The sequence below is a fragment of the Medicago sativa genome, chromosome 1 (assembly GCF_051527215.1).
Source record: "Medicago sativa cultivar Bolivia chromosome 1, Bolivia_mono, whole genome shotgun sequence".
NCBI classification, from domain to species: domain Eukaryota; kingdom Viridiplantae; phylum Streptophyta; class Magnoliopsida; order Fabales; family Fabaceae; genus Medicago; species Medicago sativa.
The window spans coordinates 34071190-34083856 of NC_140749.1; the positions used below are offsets into that span (position 1 = coordinate 34071190).

A 12667-nucleotide genomic window follows, 5' to 3' on the forward strand; every position below is an offset into this window, starting at 1 on the left:
AGAAGGAAAAGATCTCTGATTCTTTCTTTTTGAAAGGTATTGCTTTCACTTTTTCTGAAGGGAAATGTTTGATAGACATTGATGTATACACCAATGTTTTAAAACTAAGATCAGTGATCAAATGCAATCAAACTACCGAGTCATTAGTCGAACTGCATGACTGTTGATCAATGCACACAATTTTACAAAGCAGAATTGTGTGCGTGCAGTTGTAAAAATTAATAACTATTTCATTTGATTCAACGGCTGCGATTTAATCCACTCATCTCTCACATTAAGAAGTCCTCTCACTTGATACATTTCTTATATATGCGAATAAATCTTAAAGAAATTTACAAATGTAACATATACAAGTTTATTGGTAAATTTTCAATTTTACAAAATGCATATTGATTTGAAGTTACATGCAAAGGACTATACAACATAAGAAATTAGAATGGCCTTCAGAACATTTGAGTTATCGTGGATTCTCAAACTAATATTTAAAATCAAAGGATAGCACCATATGCGCCCACTTTATCTCGGAGAAAAATATATAGAATTCAATACCCAAAACTCATGGCATTATGGCACTTCCATTTACTATTAACAAAATTAAAATCATCACCTATCTGACATATCATTACCATAATCTTCGTCATGAGTGCAGTCATCGTTATCACTTTCACTGGAATAATATACAATATCATCGTCATTATGATCGTCAATTTCAGGATCAGCAGTTTCTATTTCACAGTTAACAGCAAGAATATTATGTGATGTCCAATCAGGAGGAAAGGTCTTTTGTAGGGCTTCAGTCAATTCTCCTCCAGTTCTTTCAATTTTGCGCAAACATCTCGACCAGTGAACTGCAGTTCCCATATCAATAGTAATCTCAGATTCTATCATCTCTCTACATATAGACAAGAGTCCATTATAAATGTATGATTGAGCAACGGTGGCTCTTGATAGCAAAGATGTCATAAGACAATGGTACACTGCTCTGTCTGGTTTCAATCCAGCCACTTTCATATCTTCAAAACACTTCAAAGCCTTCTCTGGAAAAGCAGCACGCGCCCAACCATGTATAAGAGTGGTGTAGGTTTTGAGGTTTGGTTTTATACCACGTGCTTCCATTTCTTCGATAACCTGTGTTGCATTCTGGCACACACAAAAAGTACGATTAACAAAATCCAATAATTTGACAAACATTTTAAACATGAAGATGAAGATGCATAACAATAACTGTTTCCAGCTTACTAATATCTTTAAACGACAGATGAAGATGCATGAAATGATTCACTTATACCCTTCCTAAGAAGTTATATTTATCAACAAACATACCTGCATATCCCCGGCTTTACAACAAGCATTTATAAAAGAAGTGTAGGTATGGATATCCGGTTGAACGCCTTCCTTTCTCATTTGTTGCATCAGGTCTGAAGCTTCCCAAACATCACCTCTCCGAGCCCAACTAAAAAAGTAAAACAGAATGCAAAATTCCATTATTGAAGAATATATAACTAAATGTTGGATGAAAATATAAATTGCATGTTAAACTCTGTCAGATGTAAACTATTCATATCATACCCATCAATTAGAATGTTGTAGACAAAGGTGTTTCTTGGAATCTTTTTCGCACTCATTTCTTTTGTGACAGCTAGGGCACTCTGCATTCTGCCTGACTTGCAACAAGCCTTCAACAATGCCTCATACGTATATACATCAATCTCCAGGCCATTATTCTTCAATGTCGTGAAATACTGAAAGGCCTTTTCAGTATCACCCAGCGAAGCATAGCCTTGCATAAGAGTTGTATATGTGTGTTCGTTCGGGTTAACACCAGCTAGATTCATTTCATCCAATATTTGTACAGCCTTTTCCATCTACAAGAAATATAACATTATTTACAGTAAGATCTATGAAGTGACTGAGGAAATATCAAAATGCAAAACAACTACTCATAGGAAAATGTATTAACTTGCTAGTACCCACTGAAATACAGTCAAGTGTTTTTTGACAATAAACACAGTCAAAAGTTGATGGAGTATTGTACCTTCCAATAAATGTTCACAGTTCACACTGACAAAAACAAGAAACCACACGACCACACAAATGTATCTAACACGAGAGATTCTTGTTCTAGCTAGGTCTAAAGTTAACACATTATGTTAAGCCAATTATAAATCTGAATAAAATGGCTCCTCATGCATTGGAAAACTACTGGCCAGTGGAGGCATATGTGACATTGGTTGTCAGTGTGGTTCCTTCTTTTTAACAAATGGAAGCATCTGGGTCGAATTAGAGAAGTTTGTGAGCAAATAAACTTGATTGTCAAAGGCTAGTATAAAGAGACAAACAGCAACAGACGGAAAGGATTTAAAATGTAAGGTGAAGACTGAGGACTGCGTAATACTTATCACTGATAAACATTACTCATGTCATATCTCCAGGCAATGTTGGACTAAACACCCCCATCCCCCCACCCCACCCCACCCCCCCCCCCCCCCCCCCCCCCCCCCCACACCTAGCATACTCAAGGTGCTGGTGGCTTGCTGATGCTATTAAGGCAGCTAGTGATGGACTGAAATCAAGGTGGCTTTACAACAAACTTCTTCACATCCAAGGCCATGGGCCTAAAGTTTGGACAATCCAGGTGGCCCAACAATTGGTCTAACATAGACTATGATACCATCTTTTAATTTTGGCTTAGCGCCTCACTCATCCACAAAATCAGTTTGAAAGGTAATGAATTTTCCCGTTTAATAAGAATTTTCCCGTTTTAACGTTTAATAAGCTCTATTTAGTCTTTATCTCTAGTCACCGTGGAACTTGAATTTTCCCCAATAGAAGTTAATGAAATCAGCCCTTATATCTAACACATTCTAACTCTATGGTTTTAGGAATAAATCAATAAAAAGGAATTAGGGTTGTGCTGGATGGTTTTTTGTTCTGTCTGCACTAGACTATATTAAGAACCAATAGCTAATCAAACCAATTAGATTTCTGTGGCTAGTCCTAAAAACAGGGAAACTTTTAAGCACTGGAATTTTAAACTACTACCAAAGGCATACTGAATAAACAAGATCAAGTAACTATAAGTTAATGCATAGGTACATTGCTTTTCTCTTTATCCTCAGGTCCTCCAATCAATAATTTGGATGCATTGTCACTCCGACCAAATTACCCTTGACAATGAATTTTTTAGCATTTTTCAAAATGCAAATGAACATAAAAAGATAAGAAAATGTAGTAAAAACCATGTCATGTCATTTGTATCTTAACTGACAATTGTTTGTCAACCACAAGTTACCTGACACTTCTCAACAAGGCCAAGAATAAGAGCATTGTATGTGTGTACAGTGGGAATGCAGCCACTCATTCTCATCGTATCAAAAATCTCCAAGGCTCTCCTTGTCTCTCCAGCTCTAGCAAAACCATGTATAATGGGCAAAAATGTGCGTGTTGTGGCTCTATGCCTCTCCCTCTGCATTTGCTTCACAATACAGATGGCACGATCCATATTACCCATCCCACAAAAAGCTTTTACAATGTTATTGTAAAGTATTACATCAGGCTTCAAACCATCTTTAGTAATATCTTCAAATATGGAGAATGCATTGGCCCAATCTTTCAATTTCACGAACCCATTGAACAACATAGAGTAGGTCTTCATGTTATGTTTTATGCCAACAGTTTTCATCACTCTGCTAATCTCCAATGCTTTAGAAACTTTTCCTATCTGAAAAGGATATTATATCTGTAAATAATTAATACCTTGAATAATAAAATTATTTATTGTACAATTAAGACTAAATAATTAATTAATCTAGATTTGAATATTTCATTTGTTTTCATATTTTTGTTATTATTGTATATTTTAAGTTGTTAATTAAAAATTAATATACATGGACAAATACACAGACACACACAAGATATATACTAGTATAATACTATTATGTTTCAAAGAAATAAGGAAAAGGAATGAAAAGTTGCAGCCCAGTAGATTTGCGGGCCTAACTCGCTCCTATGCATATGGTTGAATCCTATTTTGTTTGTTTTCACACTTTATAATTCTACCCTGTCCCTATATACAGGATCTGTTATAATTGTCCATCATCATGATCTTTCATGTCAAATGTTCAACAATTCGGAGATAAAAAATGTAATCAAATAATCCATATTTTATATATTTACAATTTCCACATTAATTTTAATATCACTTTGATATAAACAATGTTAAATTTTATCAGTATAGTAATCAAAACATATATGATAGGAATTTCCAATCAAACATTTGCGAGAATCCTAAATTAACAAGAAAGCCAGGCAGTAACTGCTGAAAGAGATAGATGTACCCAATAACACAAATGACCAAATAAAAGCTTAAGAATGAATGTCTTACCTTTGTGTATAGATTAATAAGACAACCATAGCTGACAATCGAGGGAGAAAAACCACATTCCTTCATTGGAGAAAAAAAAATGTTACTCTGCAATTCAATGTCAAGTGGAGTAGCAGACAATAGGTTTTAGATATCATGTTTAACAGATAGAGCTCGTAGAGCAATGTATCAAATGCTAAATTAAGAAAAAAGTTACATATAGAAAACGAAAAACAGAAACACCTTTCCTAAAATCCAAGTAAACAAACATCTCATACACTTCGATGCACAAAATGATTAAATAACTGGATATTACTGATTATATATTTTCTGAAACAAAAATTATAAAAATCTGCATTCTGACATTGGTAAATTCGAAAACAAGTTGGATATGTGAACAAATGAATGTCATGAATCAGCTAAAAATGGCTTGGCTTTAAAAAAAAAGGAAAAAAATGGCTTCAATTGGCTCCAATCAACAACCCAGCAGCGGGAAGAGAGCACAATCCTAAACAACCAAATGGGGCCAAGAACACAGCTACCCATACAAGATGTTGCCAAAACAAACCAATCTGATTCAAACAGGGAACAGGTGAATGTTAATTGCCATATACACATGCAAAAGGGATAACCACGTGGGAGAGTGGATGAATTGTTCCACTGAAGCTGGTAACAGGCAGAGAATGTGCAGAAGATGGCCAGAGGTGTGCTATGACACACTTCCATTAGGACCAAACTTCAGATCCTAGTAGATGATTGATCGGAAATCGCAAAAGGGTCAGTTCCTTCCGAAATGGATATTCTAACTGCAGTGGGCGGATAATCCTGATGAAGAGGATGTTGGTACAGCCACAAATGTTGGCTTGAAAGTGCTTAAAAGAGGTGGGTAGGAGAAAAACATTCCAACAGCCAAAGTCATCATAACACAGACATCAGGAAGGAGAGTCGCAGTCTAGAGATACCATGGGAGAGGAAAGAAAACAAGGCAACACAACGCTATAGTCTATAAAGATCTCTCCATAAAGGTATCAAGGGAAGGGTTTGACCCATTACAAATCTATTGTAGGCAGCCTTATTAAACCAAGAAAAATTGCCAAAAATTTGAATTATGATGCAAAATTCAAGAGAAAGGCTAGAATACATGCACAAGTAAGCGAAGAAGATCTACTTTTTCGAAAAGAAGCTTATATACACGTGGATCTTCTTATGAGCTGGAATATTTTCTTTTCAAAGATATAATTTGTGACAGCACACAACAATAGCATACAAAATCTACAAAGCCAATGATCACAGAAAAACCTATGAACAAGCTATACCTTAAGTCTTTCAAACACAATTAAGCATTTCTCTTCATTGCCAATCATTGCATAACCATCCATCATGGTATGATATATGTCAATAGGAGCATCTATCCCTTGTTCTTCCATTTCCCTCACCAAGGCTTCAGCTCGGCCCATTTTGCAAGCTTGACTGTAAAACACATCAGGAAACCCAAAACAATAAATAAAAAGGGAAGAGGACGGAAATTGAATAGAAATCACAATCATTTTATCATAAACCAAAACCTTAGTAGCAACAATAATTACCAAGGTACAAACATTGACCACACTACTGAATAACAGAGCAGTTAACAGCTAACCAAATATTGATTTAATTAACCAACCATTTGAATCGTAAATGTTTTTGACTTGGGAAACACTGCTACTTGTATTAGTTTTTTTGTTTTTTAAATTTCGCTGCTAAATCTTCATGAACTTTTTAATTTATTACCAAAGATTAGAAATAAAATAAAGCGAACAAAAGGAAATGACGTAAATTTAAAAGATAATTCTCCAAAAATAATTCACCGACAAAATATGACAATCAAAGGCTTTGCATACATATAAAATTGATTCAATATACAAAAAAAAAAAAAAAGACTGAATGCTCACCAGTGTGCATAAATTATGCTCCCATAAATGACTGCATTTAAAGATGGAAGACTCTCTTTAGCCTCCTTAAACCAGTTATCTGCAGCACTTCCAAAACAACATCAAACAGTGTTATCTCCAAGATAGAAACTGATGATTCAATCTTCACTTGGTTATTAACAATCAAAATGATTTTCCTAAATCAAACTAGACCAAAACTTTCACACCATCACCAGGAAAAATTAAAGAAAACATGAGTGGGGTTATAAGGTATGATACAAGGAGAAAAAAAAAATAATAGCAAGTTCAAGGTCAATCCAATCACTTAATACGAGAAAAATAGTGAAACCAACCATTGAAGTATACCTCATATTTTCGAGGTGGGGGCGTAGGGATGAGACAACCTAGTCATATCCATAATAATTGATGCAATAGTATATAGTTTATCATGTTTTTATGACAAAAGAGACGATGGTTATTAACGGCATCTAAAATAGATACCATAATGAACTGATCACCTTTTCCCGGCAAATGTACAAAACTCAAAGGCTTCTGAAAAAACTGGAGAAATAGTTTTTCTACTTACAAAGTCCAATCTGCTTCTAGAATTGTATCCCCACATTTAATTATTTTCAGTTGACAACAGCAACCAAGTCTTATCTCACTAAGCGGGGTATTTATTTTCAGTTGACAGTTTAGTATAATGTTTTAGTTGAGCTTGTCTGTTACATGATAAATATAAAATCCTTCCTTTTTTTAAGGTAAGTTAAAATCTTACATGTACTTAATAATCCGAAAATCTTCATTCCACTTTTTGCCACTAGGTAAGCTTCTCAAGAAAAACTGAGTATAGAAATTGTACTCTTTTTCCAAGCTTGCTTTATGATCCACTATTTGCAATAAGACATAATGATATTGTTTAATCCTTGTAGTCTTTCTCATTAAATGGTTTGACGTTAAACATGACTTATGAGATTGATCTGTGTAACCGATCCCACCCACTAAAAGAGGTTTTTTTTTTTGGTTATACATGTTATCAAAGTTCCATAACCAAGTAGTATGAGTTAGATCCTTTCCGGCTTTATTTCCAACAATATTTACACTAAAATTTCAACACGTGTGATGTGGGCATTTCCCCACCCTTCTCATCCTACGTCTACTTATTCTACATATCTAATAGTAAATTAGACTATGATTGGGCCATTTCTACTGGGCCTGCGACATACACTGCTATTGGGCCTGTGTCTTACATAAGTATGCCTAATACGAAGCCTACCAACAGTTTCAAGCACAAAGGACTGCTCCATTATTTAGAGAAAAATACAATTCATATATCTTGACGTAAAAGCTTATGATCTTCAAAGTGTTAATTTTTTTTTTATATAAGCAGCTGAACAAATCACAAGAAACAATAAATTTCATAAAAAGAAAGTCAAGGAAGAAACTTGGATAGTTTACTTACTCAGCATTGCCCACTTTTGCAAATCCCCCCACAATTATACTGTAGGTCACTATACTCATTTCAATGCCCTCGTCCTTCATCTTTCTAACACAATGTAATGCTTCTTCCATGTCTCTACCAACTGCATAAGCATGAATAAGACTGCAAACATTTAACATGTATTAATAATTAAAGTCAGAAGAAAGGAGAACCATGGTGCTTTTTAATGTATAAAAGGAATTTAATTTGAAGAAAAGAAGAATAGCAAAGGGAAGGGGATACACTATTCTCCTTAAACCAAAATAACATAATAGATTAAACAAAATTCGAAGTATTGAAAGAGATTCCACCCCCTTTGAATATATACAAAAAAAAAATCCCTCAGAATGTTAGGAAACCTTGCATTATGAATAACTGTAAGAGATCAGAGCCCAAATGAGCAAGGTCATCTAGCATGACTGCATAACTAACAGTAATGCCATATGTGAAAATTCTGTAGTAAGCTACAGAGAAATATAAAATTAGAGAAGAGTAGCGAGACATGATGATGAGGTAATGACAAAGGATTCAATACTGAATACTGTGTTATTGTATCTGTTTCCTTTGGACCAGTCACATAATCCATTCCATTCTAATTCAATCTATATTGTTGCTGAATCATATTGATATCAGTGGTTATAGTGAAACATTACTTTCGATACACTCTCTGGATAATCTGATCCAGCCCCTATTTCAAAATCCACGAGGTAAGGGTAATGCAGCAGGATGACTGCTACGTCCAAGAGTATAGGTCTAACATAAATAACTTATGATTTATACGTATTCTAATAATAAAAGAATACTTGAAATTAAATGATTGAAATATATTCTTAGTTAGCCATGGTAAAAAACAAACTACAGTTTGGGATCGAGTAGCAGAACATAGGGTGAATGGATCTGCAAACTGAAACAGAGGGTTAGCAGAAGCCTGGGAAAAAAGAGCATGATTAAGGTCATGTAGTAAGGGTCATAGGTTTGCCAGAAGGGGGCTGGAAACCGCTGGGATTTGCCACCAGTGATCAATAAGTTCAAGTTCGTGACGGTGGACAGGACGAATAGCCTTGCTTCAAAGGTGAATGATGAAATGAATGGAGGTGGTTTTCCAATTTTTCGATGCCCAAATATCTCAAGAAAATGGTGAGATATAAAAAATTAAGGCAGGAAAGGTCAGAAATAGGGACAACATGGGGCTAAACCCTCCCTGAATCCTAGTTGCACAAACAAGCATGAAAGGATGTGTTTTTGGCCACAAACTGCAGCCAAACAGACATCAGACTACACAACATGAGTTTCGTAGAGGCCAACAGCAGCTACATGATATGATGTTGCTATTTTGCGCTATTAATAACTCTGAGGTAACACCAAAGAAAGGAGTACCATGACATGTTACTTAAAGTCAAAACATGACATGTTACTTAAAGTCAAAACAATTTGTATAATTTGATAGAGAAAGCAAGGGTAAAAAAATGAAATAACAGGAACAACACAATCAATTAATAATGCAAATTTTCTTTCTAACCAATAATATTTTTATCTTGAATTATTATTATTATTCAACTTTGGAAATAAAAAACCTCTTCACTCACATTTTCATCTATGAAAAGATAATGCAAGCGAATCAAAATGTGGCATCAGCTTAAAACCTCAAACAAAAGTTCAACTGATTATATTAAATTATACCACAGCTCAAGCAATCTCATTTTAAATTTTACCTACTGTACACATGTGAAGATGGCTCAATTCCTCTGGCTCGCATGCTCTCAAAGGTTTGACGTGCATGATGCATGTCCCCTCGTCGTGCATAATATTTAATCATCAAACCGTATTCTTTTCTTGCAGGCTGAAAAAAATGATGAAGAAAATGAATCAAGAACAATTAACTTACTAAAAATGAAATAATAAACACCACAAATTATGACTAATTTTTTTTATATCTTCCTATTTAAATTAAGGGTAGATGACGATAAATCCTTTTTTATAAACTAAAAAACATAACTAAGAAAAGTAAAATGAAGGGTATTATAAATCACATATTAGATCAGAGTTTCTGACCAAAACCAGAGGCCTTTTGGACTTATAGTTCACACAAGAAATATCCAAAATCAATAATCCCTTTTAATTTATCATGGTTTGTGTTTCTGTCCTGTTTGGTACTATTAAGATGCAAACATGAGCATTCAATTAACAACGAAAATGGCTTTTGCACTAATGCTTATTCTTTTATCCCGATTATTAATAATTTGCATTAGCTGGGGGTTTCTGAATAAATATCATTGCATACATAACTAGTGTGCAAACAAAAAATGGATCATACAGACTGGTATAACTAAAGAAATCCAAGGGACCAATTATCTGTCTGTTGTAGTTGGTACAATCCAGAGGCTACATCCCAATCTCTACAAACCCACTGTCCTAATCCCTTGACATGAACAGTAAGCCCAACTCATAATAACTGGTCTTGGAATAGCAAAGGCCCAACAGTTTAGGCTTACAACTTCGGACTTTCTACAAAACAACCGTGATGTCTTTAAAATTAAAATTGCATATTTAATGGATATTTAGTCACAGGTACTTATTAATCTAGTTTCAATTTTCTCTTCAACTTTTAAATAACAAACTGCTAAATCCGTCTGTGTGAAACTTGCCAGCAGAACAAAAAAAAATCCACCTTGGTTCTTACAAACCACAACTGTTAGACCTTTAGACACCAAATACACAATTCCCTTCCAGAAGTAACATGGATGCCATTGTGATTCGCAAGAACCAGGGTAGGGTTTTCTCTTTCTCAAAGATTAATGCGCCCACTGCCAAATCTCTTATGGACAAATATGGGGGTTAACTAATTTTTTAAATAATGCTATTGACCCGTCATTTTCACATGATTTCTAGCAACCCACCTTTATCCCTTATGTGCCTAGTTCAAAGCGAAAAGTTCAGGACATGTTTTTCATATAAAACTCATCCCAATGGAAAACTCGGCCAAGTTGTTCATGTAACATATAAAATTTACCCTTGTGGAAAACTCATCCATGCACATTTCATCCTTCAATTTATATCGGTAACCCAGACTAACCCTTCCAATTGACTTAACTTATCTAGTGAAAAAACATTATACAAAGAAGCTTCTAACTAGAGTAAAAATTCATGGAACTGATTCCACTACTAAACTCTCAACATGTAGCACCAGCTCTTCAGGTTGAAAGCCCACTCGTAGAAACGGACATGTGTGACTACTGACTACATTCAATTGTTTTCATTTTTATCAATCTATTATCGATTTCGATGTGACAGTGTTGTGCCGACATTTGTGTATGTGGTTCATATTCAACACACAATTAACAAACAATTGAACAATCAACCATAAATAAAGTACACAAATATACTGAAGTTAAGAAGATCAACCTTGTTAACTCTCTCGAAAGCACGAACAACCGCCTGCCAATTCTCCGGCTCAGTTTCCAAAACCTTCTGAAACTCCTTCCTAGAACCATCCCTCTCCTCATGCCACTCGGACCGATACTCCTTCTCATCATTCCCACTCAACCACTTTTCCCTCTCACTCCTTTTCTCCCTCCACCTCTTCCCATCATCAAGCTTCACCGTCAAAACTTTCCCATGAAACTCAACACCATCAAATTCCACCGCCTTCATCGCAGAATTCTCCGCCGTCTCACCTTCATAAATCACAAACCCAAACCCAGCATTCCTCGAAACATCATTATGACCTCGAATCAAAATCACACTATTTATCGGTCCAAATTGCCGAAAAAACTCCGAAACCTCTTGTTTTTTCACCCATCCTGGTAAATTACCTATGAATATTTTCCCCGGTTGCCGGAATTGATTCCGGTCATCGGAACCGGAATTCTCACCTTCTCCGTCATCAACTTCCTTTTCTAAAATTTCATCATCTGATTCCAATTCAGGCGGTGACGGTGGTGGTGGAGTTGGTAGTGGTGGTGGTGGTGGAGAGATTTTACTAGTGAGCCAAAGCTTGTTAGAAAGAGGATTAGAGGAATGGAAAGGGTTTTTGAGAGGGTTTGAGATTGAAGGTTTAGAGTTAGGGTTAGGTTTAGGGTTAGGGGGAGGGGGTGTAGTTTTGAGAATGGGGGGTTTAGAAGGACGGCGGAAGGGGAGGGAGGCGGGAGAGGCGGAGTTGTTATTGGAGTCAGGAGGTGGTTTTAGTGAGAAGGAAATGGATTTGGCGGGAGAGAGGGAGAAAGAGGAAGGATTGTGGTTAGAGTGTAAGGGAAAGTGTGAAGTGGATAATGAGAAATTGAAAGCTTCCATTGTTATCGTGTTTATTGTAGCAGAGAATGCTACTTCATACTCTCATCTTGTCTTGGTGGAATGGGGTTATTAACAGCACTACGATAAAACACGTATTAGCTTTCTTTTTGTGTTTTTTTATTTTATTTATATATGCACAAAAATCCATTTTGATTTTCATTGAAAAATTTGTGTATTCAAGCCATTAAAATATTAAAAAACAACTGTTTGCATATGATAGTTATCAACTGTTGTTATTTTTTAAATCCTTAACAAATGTCCTTAAGACATCCGTTAGCAAAAGCTTTATTATTTTCATATTATTTTGATTCAAAATGGGAAGGACTAGGGACATAAAAAAAGGGAGCTTTTGAAAATTGTTTTTTAAGCACCTTCAATTTTTTACGAACACCTTTGAAACTCAAAATTATTTCTTTTGAAAAAAGATGGGGCATCCTACCAAGTAAAGCATGTAAGCATGTATTGGTGTCTTCCAAAATACTATTGAGTATTTTAAGATGGAAAGACTTAGTGCAAGTATACACTGTCCAAGTTATCGTATAAAAGGATATCGATCCCGCATGGACTGGGGAGCTATAACTCTCTATAGCTTTCTAGTAGAAAACTTTTGCAAGAAAATAAAAT

At 35.3% G+C, this 12667-nt stretch overlaps 1 protein-coding gene across 1 annotated transcript; it reads right to left on the reverse strand.

Moving 5' to 3' along the window:
* Positions 1-331: 331 nt before the first annotated feature.
* LOC146954505 (pentatricopeptide (PPR) repeat-containing protein) lies at positions 332-12110 on the reverse strand. The gene is made up of 10 exons (XM_085716856.1): positions 11156-12110; positions 9466-9593; positions 7736-7876; positions 6295-6381; positions 5680-5833; positions 4385-4444; positions 3293-3721; positions 1570-1865; positions 1324-1453; positions 332-1140 (listed from the first exon to the last, which is right to left on the reverse strand). Exons 1-10 carry the CDS (start codon positions 12041-12043, stop codon positions 604-606), a joined length of 2850 nt encoding a protein of 949 aa, XP_085572982.1. The 5' UTR covers positions 12044-12110; the 3' UTR covers positions 332-603.
* Between the last annotated feature and the right edge of the window lie 557 nt (positions 12111-12667).